The sequence below is a fragment of the Pocillopora damicornis genome, chromosome 11, assembly GCF_964200805.1.
Source record: "Pocillopora damicornis chromosome 11, jaPocDami1.2, whole genome shotgun sequence".
In the NCBI taxonomy this organism is placed as follows: Eukaryota; Metazoa; Cnidaria; class Anthozoa; order Scleractinia; family Pocilloporidae; genus Pocillopora; species Pocillopora damicornis.
Window position 1 is genome coordinate 22,728,888 of NC_142680.1, and position 15,188 is coordinate 22,744,075.

General features: G+C 39.1%; 1 protein-coding gene across 1 annotated transcript; it reads right to left on the bottom strand.

The window, feature by feature from the left end:
* Positions 1 to 5,890: 5,890 nt before the first annotated feature.
* On the bottom strand, positions 5,891 to 15,137 carry LOC113678393 (translation initiation factor eIF2B subunit beta). The gene is made up of 17 exons (XM_089187298.1): positions 14,915 to 15,137; positions 14,673 to 14,759; positions 14,183 to 14,241; positions 14,039 to 14,068; positions 13,575 to 13,605; positions 13,079 to 13,127; positions 12,844 to 12,906; positions 11,844 to 11,893; positions 11,402 to 11,498; positions 11,003 to 11,062; positions 10,488 to 10,583; positions 9,707 to 9,744; positions 9,095 to 9,155; positions 8,259 to 8,318; positions 7,816 to 7,867; positions 7,410 to 7,494; positions 5,891 to 6,470 (listed from the first exon to the last, which is right to left on the bottom strand). The coding sequence occupies exons 1-17, from the start codon at positions 14,986 to 14,988 to the stop codon at positions 6,398 to 6,400; spliced, it is 1,065 nt and encodes a 354-aa protein (XP_089043424.1). The 5' UTR covers positions 14,989 to 15,137; the 3' UTR covers positions 5,891 to 6,397.
* Between the last annotated feature and the right edge of the window lie 51 nt (positions 15,138 to 15,188).

Here is a 15,188-nt window from a genome sequence, read left to right on the forward strand (position 1 = left end):
TCTTGCTGTTATTATCGCGCTTGTAATTAAGAAAAAGGTTGCCGAAAAAACATAATTTATCATTTCTTCTACAATTTTCGCGAATAGCTCGATGCGTTAACTATTTCTGACGGTACAACGTCTTCATTTCGGCATAACATGTGAATGCAGTGTTGAGTTCAAAGTTAAAACGTGACTAAATCGCTGTCGAGGTTTCATCGCCAAGAGGACGTAAAAATTTGTGTTTTAGCTCCGCATGAGAGGAAATATACGAAGTTTAAACACACTCGTGTTTGTTATTATCCTGCTTATTTGATCTTTTAGTAACATGAACACCACCCCGGCTAGGCGGTTAACCCCACCTAAAAACGTTTACATGGCAAATTGTCACCCCGGCTGACAGGGTTACCCTACCCAGCAAACCGGGTAACCCGCCTAAGTGGATCATCCCACCTATCATGTAAACGCGATCAAGATAAAATAAGAGATTATATGGACAGGCAAGCTACCTCACTTATGCAGTGAGGTGAGTCTCCCCACTTCCATGTAAACAGGCCCTAAATACTCTGAGTCAGCGTAAACCGAGCGCTAAATCTCATCGAGATCGCTTAACAGCTCCTTATCGACATATAATAGTTCAGATTGTATTGGTTGTCTTGATTTCGTTAGTTTTTCGAAACATTTACGACCACCGGTCAGGTAGTTATTTGATTATCGTGACCGGTAGTCGACATGCATAACGCTATTTCCAAGGGCAACATTCATGGCCCTGCGTTGGACATGACCAAGCGTTAGATATGAAATTTATAAATCATTTTGGGATCGCTAGGTAGTTCCTCATCGACTTATATATAATAGTTTGGATTGTATAGGTTCTCTCAATTTATAAATTTTCAGAAAAATATCCAACTGCCGGTCATTCGATCGTTTAAGAAACTTGAGCGCCTGTAGATCTTATTAAATCATAGTCATACGTGGATGTCTTTCTTCCTGGAAACTAAAATGAAAGACAAAGAAATCCACTGGCTGTAAAAATAATTCTCCGAGAGGACGGCTGAAATCTAAGCTCCATCAATAGATGTATAATAAATTTATCAAATCAACATGTGGCTGTAATTAAGTAAACTCCGAAAGTCAGTCTTGTTCTCCAAACAAAAACAGGCAACAAAGTTTGAATGACAGAGGGCTCAAAAACTCAAAAACTCGCCAGGGAGGGAGGGGGGAAGAGATATTGGAGTTCGATATACACAAGAGACGGCACTGACCAACCCTCTCTCTCTCTCTCTCTCTCTCTCTCTCTCTCTCTCTCTCTCTCTCTCTCTCTCTCTCTCTCTCTCTTTCGCTGTCCAAACATTAGCCAGGCTTTTGGCTTGCAATCCTTATAGCTCTGTCCCCTTCAAGGCTGCATCGTCTCTCCATAAACCCTCGTATCTTTGGCTCGCGTTTATCGCGTCTATGAAGCGAGCACGTTCGCTTTAACTTTCCTCTCCTCGTCAAAACTTGCCTGAATCCCGCTGACCGCATAGGATCGCTGTAGTTCGTAAAATGTGGCGCCATGTACTGCAGTGATTCAAACTCTGAACCGGTAAAACTTACTATACCGGACTGCAGATCGCTATCGGAAATGTTCGACAGCGACTTCTTAATCAAGCGCATGCGTTTCACCGAAGGAGTAGCGAGGTACTTTTTCCGTTGTTTTTCGGTGCATTCGGGTTTCGAATCGAAGGAAACTGTAACGCTTTCGTGAACCCTTTTCTTTACTTTCGGTGCGTCCTCTTGTTTTCGAAGCGTGGAACGTCTCCGAATTGGAGAAACTTCGGTCGTTATCGGCCGCTTTTTCGGCTCAGCAACTTTTTGTGGTCGTGATACGTTATCGATTTCAACACTTATTGAAATATTTGTGGATAGTCCTGCAAAATGTACAAATCTCTCCCGACCTCCTCCATTGAGATAATTGTCAACAGACAGCTCATCGCATGAATTTTGAACCTGCTGAATCAGCACAAATGGATCCGCGTAAAGTCCGACGCCGCGGTAAGAACCTCCACCTAATTGCCGTTGCCGAGATTTTTTTCGTGGATTTTGGAGCACGAATTTTTTCTGATAGCAGCTACACTTAAATGATCGTCTGATGTCCTTGTTTGTATAGCCATATAAGACCGGAGATAATGCACAGTACGCCTGCGCAAAGCAGTTTAACGAATATTTAATGACTTTGGACGTAGCAAGAGAAAGAAACGATGCTGACAGACTCTCCACTGTGACAGGGACAAGGCAAACAGCAAAAATAAAGACTTGCATAATTATTACCAGTTTCGCTTCGCCGTCTCGTCTTCTCGGTTCAACCTGCGCCTTACCCGCGCGAGAGCAGTTAGGCTCTGTATCTCTTCTTGCACGCTGCTCATAGCTTCGAACACGAGAAAATATCTTGTAATTTGTACCGCAAATGATGACTAAAGGTATCACAGTCAAGACGAATCCTGCAAAGATCGAATATGATGGTGAAACAGTTGTTGGAAATTTGTAGAACAACAAGGGCGACCCCCATCCGAGAAATGGAGGTATCGCCACGCCCACTCCTGCGCATAACACTGTTATTAAGATGACGTAGGATAAACTGCCTGTTGCGCATATAACATATCGGTGAGCCCACTGTGATTTAAATAAAGTTAACGTCGAGATCACAGGAATGCATAGCACTGAACAACTAAACGATACATTGATAATGCAAAGAAAAACGTCTGTATGTTCTCCCCAAGAAAACAATATCATTGTTGCCAGCGTTTGGAAGGTGTTTGCAACGCAGTGAGTGATCAAAAAGATGTTGCTAAGACGACGCACTCTTTTGCAACAAGCATGAAGGACACATAGTGAGGAATTCATGAGAAAAGCTGGGACAACAATGGCGAGGCTAACCATCCAGTACCAAGAGACGATTGAACTGTCTTCTCCTTCGTTGCTCCTGGTTTCAAGTGCAGCGAGCAGTGATTGATGGATAGATTTGTTCATCATTAAACACGCTCCTTAATAAAACCACTAGACGGGGTGTTATTGAACTCCTTTTTGCAGGCAAAGAAGAGATATTTGCAGAGAAAGGTTCACTCTGTTGCCCTGTGGAATGAACATCGAAGAGTTACATTTAATACACACGGCCGTTACTATTACTACGTAATTATCATTAACATTAGTAGTATCAATATCATTACCATCCTTATTATCATCACCATTATTGTAATTACCATCACTGTTCTTGATGGTTTCCAATAGGTCTCATCGTTTTTATTCATGTCTGTCATTCGCATCGGTGAAAGTCGGAGGAAGGGAAATATGCAAAATGTTTTCTTTTTTTGTTTTTGCTACTGTGTTTGGGTTTCATTGTCTTGCTTTCATTGAGCTTGTGTCTTGGTCATTGTACCTTGTGTCAAACGTACGATACACAATTTTGCAGCTTACAGATGGTATACAACTACTACTTATGATATAATATTACCGTTTTACCAACAGATTGCCAAGCCTAAGGACATGGCCTTAAAATTATTGAGATGTGTGCGATGGACCTGTGAAATACAAATACCTCCTGATGATACAGTAAATGGTTTGAACCCGGTTGTTACATGTAACACTATAGTTTGATCGTCCGGGTGAGTGTATTCCTGTAGTCTGAGTTTGATGATGACTTCCGCTCAGGCTGTCGAAAGATTAGTCACCCATTACGACAACATTGTTTCTCAGGACTACACTCACCTGGAAGATCAAACTACACTGTCACACCTCTTGATGAGTTGGAAACGTGAAACACGACCTGAACTTTAGATTGGAAATTACTTCGTTCAAATTTTCCCTTCGATATTGGTATAAGTGTCGCTCCAGCTCATGGTTTCCTTCAGGAAAGAAAGTTAAACAACAATTTTTTGAAAATCTGAGGTGTTCTTCAAAATTAATGACAAATGACGTCCCGTGTGGTGTTCACAATTCTAAAGGCAATTATTGCATAAAGATATACTACCATAATAAAATCTGTAGTTATTAAATACTTAAGTGCTATTACTAAATTTTTCAGATAGTTCGCCTCAGCTACGCGCGATAAGAAATTCTATTCCACTATTTGTTTGTAAGTTAGTTGGTTATTCTTGTTGTTATTTCATTTGTTCAGGCGTCCGCATGCATTGTGTTACATCATCTTTCCACCCAATATGACAAATTTGGAACTAAAAAATATTTATTTTTTTTCTCAAATAAACAGGTGCTATGTGTTGAAAATTACATAAAAAACCTTGAAAGGATTAACTGAAAAAACAAATGAAATCATAAAACAGACAGACTCTTTCAATTCATTTGCATTTTCGTCTGTGTGGATCACAAATAACCAATCATTTACCTCTGGCAAATCTTTAACTTCAGAGTGTCATGATTTCATGATGTCTCTGTGGTTTAGAAATTACTCATTGCCTAGAAAAACTATTTGCCATAAAACAGAATTTTGCGTTTCCTTTAAAATGGACAAACTGCAAATTAATCAAATGGAAATTACCAATCTGTTAAATCGAGTTTTAAACTTGACCGATTAAGAGTCGCAAATTTCCATTCTCTCACGAATCAATGCAATCAAATTGAAACTTCTTTTTGCAAATAAAATCTATGACAATAATGGAAGAGATTTTTCCTCATTACAATATTTTACACCTGTAAAGCAATTCATGGAACTTAAAGCAGTATTTAAGTTCATGCCTCCAGGAAATATCAAAATCATGACCAATTAACGTTTGCTGAGTAGCAATAACATGAAAGACAAACATAAATCATGCATTTTAGGTAATGATATCACAACATAACTAACCTATTTCAGAGATTTATATCTTCCGCATTCGGTAGGCGCTAAAACTGATTATAAATAAACACTCCACAGCCGTCATTTTCGTCGCTACATTACGCCACTACCTAAATACAACCCGACTGAAAATAGATTTCCAGCAATAGAAGCTGACTGAGATAACACGAAACGGATTATCCCATATAGATAAATATTTGACTAAATTATTTATTCAGGTGAATTTTTTGCGATCGTCGACATTAGAAAAACTATTTCAAATAGAAATCTGTTTCCGCTGAAAAAATCTATTTTCTTAAAACTTCGATTTCGAAGGCTGATAAGTTGTAAAATAAGCTGTAATCAAATGAAATTTCTAAACAGCTTATGGCCTTACCTTTCGCGCAGCATCATACATCAAGAAAGATGAAAATATCACGCACGAATAATTGACTTATTTTGCTGCAGCAGATAAAACCGAAAGAGGACGACTTTTTCGTTCTGTGATAAGCGAAGGCTGGATCCCACTAATTAGGTGGTTACATCGTCTAATGAGTGACGTCAAATGCAGGAAACCTCATTCCAAGCCCTCTCTCCTTGCCTCGGCCGTCATTAGACCAGCGACTGACTTTCTCTAAGCAATTATTTCCTTATTTCAAAATGAAATTATAGGCGTCAGTGGTCCAGTGGTTAGTGCGCTGGACTCTGGGTCGAAGGGCCCGGGTTCAAGTCCTACCAGGGGCATGTCGCTGTATCCTTAAGCAAGATGCTTTACCCACTTTGCTTCGTCTCTCGGATAAGACGTAAAGCCGGAGGTCCCGTCTCACAACCCTTCTATGTTACAAATAAATTGTGGGACGTAAAAGAACGCACGCACTGTTCGCAAAGAGTAGGGCACGTAGTGCCCGGTGTTGTGGTCTATCTCGATTTGTGCCGTCGTAGGTCTGGGTGGGTGAGGTGTGATCACAATGGCCTGAAGCGGCTGCCAGAGGCGCCTTTAATATGCTGACGTCCGATCTCACCTCTCTGGTTCCTCCGCAATTCAGCCCTTGGCTGCAAGTGAGGAAATTGGCACCATTCATTCTTCATTCTTCTTCAAATGTGTTGGGGCCAAAATAGTTTTTTTTTCATATGTGCACTACATTTTGACTACGATAAATTCTTGCAAAAAATATAACTTACGAGCAAAAATCAACGACGGAGCGCTTGTTATAGAATGTTTGAAAAATAAAAAACAAAGTGACTTCTTTCTTTTTTTCACATTTACTACCTATTTTCCATCCTTTTTCCAGTTCTGAAGAACTTTTCGTTCACTGACTACCAAAGTTTTCACAAAAACTCCAGAATCTGTCTGAATCCTGTGAACAAAAAAGGTAACTCTGCTTTCCTCGCATTACACATATAATCTCCACGATAAATTGCACTGGAAACGGCTTTCCATTACACACACACACTGTGGTTTGGGAGCTGTTACAAAATTTTGTGGTTTCGTAAGATATATCCCGTAGGATATCCGCCCATTGTGACGAAGAGAACCTGCTTGAGTTTATCGCGCAAACCAAAAGGCTGTCTTGTCTCCCAGTCTCCCAAGGCGCATCTTAGTTCACCGCGTCATAAATAGTAGTCGTCCGCGTGATATAACTCGCTTACGAGGCGGTATACATAGGATGGTGAGTAGCCACCACTGAAAAAAGGAAAAAACTCTATTAATAATGGTACTAGGACCAAGTGGAGTCCAATTCTGTGTGTGATTGACGAATGATTGACAAAATTGGACGACCGCGCAGCGGGAGTCTAATTTGTCAACCACGAATATGACTACAAACCGAACTGAACGACACAAAGTCCTCTTATAAATTACCATAACCTTGACAATTTCCGAAAACAATAAATACATTTAGGTCAAATATCTCCGGTAGAGACAACGTCTCAAGCAAAAAAGTTCTCCTTTTTTTCTTTTAGGATTAGTGGTTGTCGCTATAGTTATTGTGATGGATTCTTTGATTGACGAATTTAGCTGAGTGGACTTAGTTTGATTGGCTACCTCAACTGTCTGGTTACAGGTGTCCGCTTACGGCCAACTGTGCGATTACACTGTCCGATTACAGATGCACAGAACGATTAGTGAAAAATAAAGCAACTAATGCACCAATCACATTTGAAGAAATTATAATGGTGATGATTACCCTATAAACCGTTAAAGTGACAAGCATCTAGTTTCTCCCTACAATGTCAGCCCTAAATAACACATTAAGGTCATGAGAATCAAGGAAATGATCACCAACAAAAGAAGCTTTTGATCGGTAAACAAATTCTCCTTGTCAGCACCTTAAGAAATGTATAAAGAACAGTATGGAGAATATGCATATTGATGTTAGGGACTGAAGGATTAAATATGTAACCACAATAACTTATGTGAGAGGCGGTGGTCTAATGGTTATCACGCAGGAGTCTGGGATGAAGATTTAGTCTCTCTCACCAGTCCTCTCCCCACCTAGGAGAGAGGACTGGTGAATTATCACGGAAGCCCGCTGAAATGCTGGGGGAGTAACCTCCTGATAAAATGGCATCCTATCCAGGGTGGGCTTTTTTAACAAACTTACGTAACCAAACTTACACTTACATGTTTGAGATGCAGAGGTTCACTAAATCTGACGGTATGTAGTCGAACACTGGATTATGGACGTCAATTTTAGATAATATATTTCCTAAAAAAACAAAAAAAAAAACAGTTCAATGGTCATTCCACGCACTCTGTCAAGTCTCTGTAAATTTCGGTGGTTCAACCCTTATACTCTCGAGATCTCATCAGTGAACTTTTCTAACTGTCTGACATACAATTCTTATGACGTTAGTTGGGAGAATTTGGTATTGGATCAACTAAAAATCCCGTAAATGAAATTTTTCTTTATTCTCGTCACTTGTCTGCCTGATGTTGTAGTGTATTGTATGGAGAAATTCTGTCTTAGTCACTCGTGGGAGTGACCAAGACAGGGATTGAGGCAATTTTCATCCAGGTTAATTCCTACCTTCGGAGAATTTCATCACATCATGAGGAACGACGAATTTATTACAGCTGTCCTGCAAAATGGGCAATGGTGTAAGGTAAATAATACAAATTTTTAACTTATAAAATGTACTGATTTCATAATAAGTAGCGAAAGCGGACCATAAATTGGCAGTAAACTTATATTCCACGATAGAAATTCCAACTGGAAGTTGGACTGGTAACTTGGTGGTTACGGGTTGAAAACCATCCTCCTTCCAATTACTGCCTAGCTGTTGCTTGCCTTAAGTTGAAAGGGCTATGAAAACAGCCAGATCACAACGGCATGGTACTTTTAACTAAACGGGGTATTTCGGAATATGATTAGGCATTATGTAGAGCTTACTAACTAGTACAGGGCTGAAGTTGATATACATATATGGAACAACGTTTGGCGAAGTGCAGTCGTGAGAATTCTAAAGTTACCTGATCATACGCGACAATGTACTGGGGCGTCAGTTTGTACATGGCAGCACACACAATCAGCTGTTTGAAATGAAACATTTGAGTCAGTTCGGTTTTATTCGAATGCGACGATTTCTGAAGTAAGTATTCCACGCGGAAATTTGACAAGCGAGTGCTTACAATTCTATTGTTGAAAATTATGGCTGCCATCTTTGATTTATACAGAAGTTGAAGACAGGGGAGAGGAAGACATTCGCACCAAGAGGGTGGGCAACGGTCAAGGAGAAGAAGAGGGGAGGGGTTGGGGCAATGGCCTACGTCCACAACTACTGACAAAATAGAGGCGACATGACTCAAGAAGGAATAGATGCTAATCACACAAGCCTGGTTTCCGGGAATACTTTGGCTAAGAACCAAATATGATTCGGATGAGAACGAAATACTGTCGAGTTCATAATATTTCTAGTTACGTGGTGTTCAAAGGCTGGTGAGTTTTTTCTGAGCAGTCCATTTCACAGTTGCGTGCTTGATTGCCGAGCCTTTTTGCAGGAGTGAGGCTAAGGTTGACCTTGTTATTATACAAACCTTGCTGCATTTCAAACGTTAATTACTTTGTTATTATGCTAACTAAATACTGGTCTCTATCACAACAACGTCACCTTCAGTCTTACTCCAAATCAAAGGCTTGGCAACAAAGTACACTCCTGTAAAATGACCTATTGGGCGTAGAGCAACTCGACCTGATGGCAAGGGGGGGCGAACTTAGAATGGAACGAAATCTACCGTACCTTCAATTACATCACCTAAATTCAAGTACAAAATTGCACTAATTGTGTACATATTACACATACTCTTACCGGAACTGAATGGTGCTTAGCAGCAAGTGCGAGGGCGTGAGAACCAACGATTGAGCGTAACCTACAAAGAGATGTAAGTCCCAGGTCATGCTGTCAGTTTTTCACGAAACGCACTGGATCCTGGAGCGACGACATGAACCCCTTCGCACACAAAGTAAATTCCTTCACAGTTTCATTCAAAATTCCTTCAAAACCTTGACACATAACTAATCCAATATAAAGTGCTGTTCTGTAAGATTGCTACTCAGGTACTCCTGGAGAGGAAAACGAACTGAGAATTGCTGGTGAAGGATTTTGGAGAAGAGCCGAATAGTTGCGTTTGTCTGATATTGCGATCGTATAACATTTCAAAAGCTACGCTTTTCGCCCATACCGGGTCTTAAGGGGGGAAGGGGAAGCGGGAAAAAGGGAAAGGGGGGGGAGGTGGGAAATCTAAAAGAACGGATCAGATCATTCCCCCACCGTCGGCGATTATAGCCTAAGCGCCAAAAAAAAACCTGGGGGGGGGGGGAAAGGGTGGAAAGGCGGAGGGAAAGGAGGATGCTGGGGGAAGGGACAAACAGGGCCTAAAGTACTTCTCAAAAACTAAAAAGAACAGATGAGATCACTTACCCGCCATCCGCCATTATCGCATGAGTGCCCATAATAACCTAAACACAAATGACATCATTTTTGTCAATAGAATAAGGGAGATGGTAAGTTTTGAGCTCGGTGAAGGAATTGGGAAAGATGTTTTTCGTCTTCTCACGAGCGTGGAACAAAGAAAAACTTCTGAGTCCGCACGAGGAATCGAGCCTCAAATCTTCGGATTCCATCTTCGAGAATCGGAGCACAAAATCCCGTGGTCTGGGGTTCGATTCCTTATGGAGACCCTGAATTTTTTTTCTTTTTTTTTTTCACGTTCGTGACAAGACGAACAACGTGGTCCTCGACATTACTTTTATTCTGAAAACTGGCAATGCAGATGAACGTCAAGGTCTTCACATCGACGTAACAAAATGATGTTTGCAAGTGAGCTGCTATCAGTGAAATAAAGAAATTGCAGACAAGAAGCCTAAAGTTCCTTTTGGGGAATTCACTGCCTTTTTGTTTGTTTGTTTGTTTTTCGTCTAACTTACGAAGTTTCATCATTGTGTTTTCCTTCAAAATAACGACAACTTTCAGCGACTCAAAATATCACGACCTACTCCTTCAAAAAGATACAACATGGCACCGGGCGAGTGTTCAATTTACGAAAGGTTGACAATTAAATGAAATATCTCACAACATTCGTGATTTTTCTTCGAAAATTAGCCACGTTTATTTCCTCTTACAACTATCAGCCACCTTCCCCTCTCCCCCCGAAAAATATAAGTGCATAAGGCAGGTTTTCACTCCAAAAATGATAAATCACCTTATTTACTCTTGACATAATGGCAAAAACGGCCGAGTCTGTAATGACAGTTGTTTCAATTCCAGCTTGAGCTAAACTTTTAGCAAGCTCTTGACCCTGTTCAAAATAATCAATATCATTTAAATAAATTAAATTTTAAAAAAAAGAGAAAAAGATACTTCTAATCAGCAATAAAATATGTAAGTCATTTCATGTGCGGTAAACTGAATATTTGCGAATGTTCTTTACAGAAATAAAAATGGTGTAGTTTAGTACTATCAACTGAGTTGATAACGTAAATTGGCCACCGTAAGGAGTTTAAAAGCTGACGTTTTGAGCGTTAGCCCATCGTCAGAGCTCGAAACGTCAGCTTTTAAACTTTTTACGGTGGCAATTTACATTGTCAGCTCAGCTGATAATCCTAAATTACCTTGTTATACTCTCCCACCGGTGCAGCACCACAGTTTATTTAGAAACTTACCCCCTTTATTCAGAAATAAAAATAATTTAGAAGAAGCACTGAATAGATCACTTACCTTATAGAAAGGAGCTCCCTCTGCGACAATCACGCTGAATGTACGCCTCCTTGCTGCATTCTTAACAATGAAAAGAAAATTATTTTAACGCTATAAAAGGAAATGTTACTCTGTTACCGAAACCTTGCGACACATTACCGACACATATCCGACTGTTCATTGTCCTGACAATTTTTTATCGACAACTGGCCGATAATCAGCCGAGAGTCGGCCGAAAGAGAACCAACCAGTTTTTCCTCTTCTACGTTAGTTTTCGACCCTGAGCTGGGTTTCTATTAAAATCCGAAAACATCTCGGCCCAGAAACAGTCCCGTAAAGCCTCTCAATGAAATATCTCCGAGTTTGTCGAAGCGCATCGTCTCCATTTGTAGCTGAAAACTTATTCAAACGATGGCTCACCTTGAGAAATTGTTCTACTGTTCTGGATTTCCCAATCGTCATGATCACTTCATTAGAATGTATATGTTCAAGAGCTTGAGTGGCGATGTTATCAGTGCTACAATAAAGAAACAAAGTAAAGGAATCAATGGTCATTAACAAATTTTGGTGGCAAATTGACTCTTTCCACATGGTAGCAGAATGACAATGTGCTTGAAAACAGTCACGCTCACGTGTACTGCAGCACCAACACGCGCGTCAAGTAATTTTCACGCGCGTGCTGTACAAAAATTATACGTATGAATTGGTTTACACGCAAATGCGTTCATTTTAATCCGTCTTTTGTCATTCACAGGGAATTTTTTTCTCAAATGCGTTCTGAGTGTGACAAAAAAAAAATGTGAAATTGATCATTTGCACATGATGTAAAGATGAAATCAAGTATTCATTAAAAACAATGTACCTGGCCTCAATCTCTGATAAGAGTTCGTTTAAAGCATCAATGACAGTTGCCTGTTAAGAAAAAGGCAAAATAAAAGCAAAAAACAGAATTACTTCAAATTTACACATTGCTCTTTTTGAACATAAAGGGCCATGAAAAGAGGCCAATGAGTGACTTCTGAAAGAAAGCTGACTTGCACATTCCAATTTTTCTTGTAATTACTTGTAAAAGATCAGTGCTTTAATTTTCAAGTACCCTTTCAACCCCTTAGAGTGACTAGAATCTAATTTCTTGTAGCAATGTCAGAAGGAAAGAAATTATAACTGGAAAAGCTCTTGATTGTTAAACCTTTAATTCCCATGAGTGACCAAGACAGCATTTCTCCTTACAATACAATACAATATCAACCAGGTAAGTGATGAGAATAACGAAAAATATCAATTTGGGGATAATTTAATTGATCCATACAAAATTCTCTGAACTAACATTATGAGAACTGTATGGTTGACAGTAGAGAGAATTACAAAATTGATCTGGGAGTTTAAGGGTTAACAAATTCTTCTTGTCAGCACCCTAGTAAAAGTATAGAGAGCAGTATGGATAATATGCATACTGATTTCAGGGTGTTAATGTAATGTCATAATCCCCTTCAACTCTAACCAGCAGAGAAAAACACCCCAAAACTGTGACAGGATTACAAGGTGTCTCTAAGAGATCACAGCCACCAAACAGAAAGTACCTGCTTATAGCAAGATCTGGTGGTTACTTACAAGAGGGAATTCCTCCCAGAGGTTTCATAGTACCAAATGTAGACAGAGAGTGAAAAAAAACAACCCAACCCAACCAGAACATCAGCTGACACATTGGTCAAAAAAACACTTAAATGCACTTGTCACCTTGGTCCAAGGATGATCAACACAAGAACAAACAGACAAAAAAGGAAAACTGTGGTGAGCCAGGTATCATACAACCCTCAGACCCCAGCAGTTTCTTGTCTATCAAGGACTTTAAGTATACTTACCTTAAGTCCATGAGCAGGTTTGTTGAAGTCACTTGTGGAGGGTCCACCGGCCATTAACAGTTTCTAAAACAATGTTCAAAACATCTTGTCAACTACATGTCAATTTCCTCCATTAGCAACAATGGAAATTCTTTTGTCAGACCACATGACTTCCAGACAATTAGTCACACATTACAGAAAATGTTGTTATCCATCATGGTTATATAAACAAATGATTGTTTACTCAATAACTCACATGTAAGGATTCCTCTGTTTCCCCTTCTTCTGTTTTACCACTAACAGAACTATAATGAGATAAAATGAACAGCCAGTAAAAATTGATGGCAAGAACAAGATGCAAGCAGCTATGATAGCTGTATATTCAACAAATAGATTGCATGTTGCCATGCATCTCCTCAGAACAAATCACATATGATGTCGAAGAACAAAAAGAAGCACATGAGAACTGGCTGCCAAGTCTGTCACTAATTTTCCTACCACATTAAGACATCTTGTGTGATCTACAAAATATTTTACTACCGTAAAGGCCCTTGCTTACATGCAGTCTATTTGTTTTATATGAAAAAGAAGCAAAACACTGTCAATGAAGTCTGTCCTCTGACAGATCATAAGAACCAGTGCACATTTAATTCAGCATATGGTATAACTCAATGTACTCAATCTTAAACAAGTTACAAAATTTGACTGAGAAAAGTATATCATGTGCTTTTGTAAATCAAAAAATTTCATACCCAGCATATTCTTCTCTTATGATCTTCAAGCCTGGAAGGAAAAGAACTCATTTAAGATGTTATTTAGGCTTTAATAAATAATACCATTAAAAACTTTTACAACCTTGATTAATTTCCAATAAGTGTGGGTTAATTTTGCTTGTGTACAGAAATGTAGAAGTGTGTGCAGAAGTGTAATAAAAAAATCACATAACAAACACATCATAAAACGCTTGTACTTGTAAAACATGTATTAACCCCTTACACCCTAACATCAGTATTTATAATCTCCATACTGCTCTCTGTGCAGTTACTAAGGTGCTGATGAGGAGAATTTGTCTAACAATCAAGAGCTTCTTTATTTGGTGATCAATTCCTTTATTCTCCTGACCTTAATGTTTGACTCAGGGGTGATATGGTGAAGACAAATTAGATGCCAGTCACTCTTAAGGGTTCAAAGGTTAAAATGTTAGCTATGAACATACCTCTCCGTACCATATTTCCAACAACAGAATCTATAAGAATAAACAAATACAGCGATAGATCATGAATAACTTCATTTGCTTTTGTAGTCAGTTGTGATTTATAACAACATGTTACTAGATAATCAGAAATTTATATAATCTGACCTGTTGGCTGAGCACTTGCCATTTTCTTTCCCTCTGTTTTCATATACTGCATCAATTCACTGTGCGCAAAAACATTCAGCAATTAATGTCACATCAGACTTTGAAATTAACTTTAGAAGCTTCAAATCAGACATGTTTAATAAACCTTTTAACCTCTAAGAGAGCATTTAATTTCTCCTTATCATATAACCTTGGAATCACACATAAAGATCATGAGAATAAAGGAAATGATCACCATATTCTCCTTGTCAGCACCCTAGCAAATGTATGGAGTACAGTAGGAAGAATATGTAAACTGATGTTAAGGTATAAAGGATTAATATCTCAAATGACACCAGATTTCTACTTGGTTTGAAACCTTAAGCCAGCACTACTAAGGTTTAAATTGGAAACAAGAGGAATTTGCTGTTATCTGCTGCATCATAAAGTTAATTGGGGGCAAACCAAGCGTGAAGAGTTCTTAAAACCTTTCTTTATATTCTGTTCTTACCCTGCAGTACTCCAGCGAGTCTGGGAAACGATCCTCCTCAAAAGATGTAGTGTTTGCAATGCCACATCATATGATCCATGAAGTTGACTAAAAGAAGAACCGATAAAGAAATATAAAGTAACATATGAAATATATAATTGAACAAATTTTCAGGGAGCTTATATGTTCACTAACTGAGAAGGAGGTTAGGTCAAGTCTGAATTTCTTATTCATATGTTCATCGTACCAAACGAAACACTCACCCTTGCTTGAGGTAAGAAACGAAGCTTCCAATTCTTTCGTGTAAATCGTCCTCTTTGGACTCGGGAGGAGGCATTATTATGAAAAATTGCAATCAAAACCGAAAGTTTAGTTATTGTAAATTAGAGAAATTCGATTTTTTTGCGAAGAGTCTTTGAGTATCGATGAAAACAGCGGCTACTTTCAGAAACTGACACTCGCGCACAATTTTTCTGAATTATACGCACATTTTGGTCAAGCGAGCGTGGGCTCATTATCAAACGCGGGTTTTACAAA

Bases quoted from the DNA above. Each gene is read 5' to 3' on its own strand.
- LOC113678393 (XM_089187298.1), bottom strand. From the start codon at position 14,988: ATGCCTCCTCCCGAGTCCAAAGAGGACGATTTACACGAAAGAATTGGA. The intron at 14,069-14,182 runs GTCAGATTATAT...TTATTCTTATAG, and splicing joins GGCAAGTGCTCAGCCAACAG to ATTCTGTTGTTGGAAATATG. The intron at 7,495-7,815 runs GTAGGAATTAAC...TTGTTTTTTTAG, and splicing joins TGTGATGAAATTCTCCGAAG to GAAATATATTATCTAAAATT.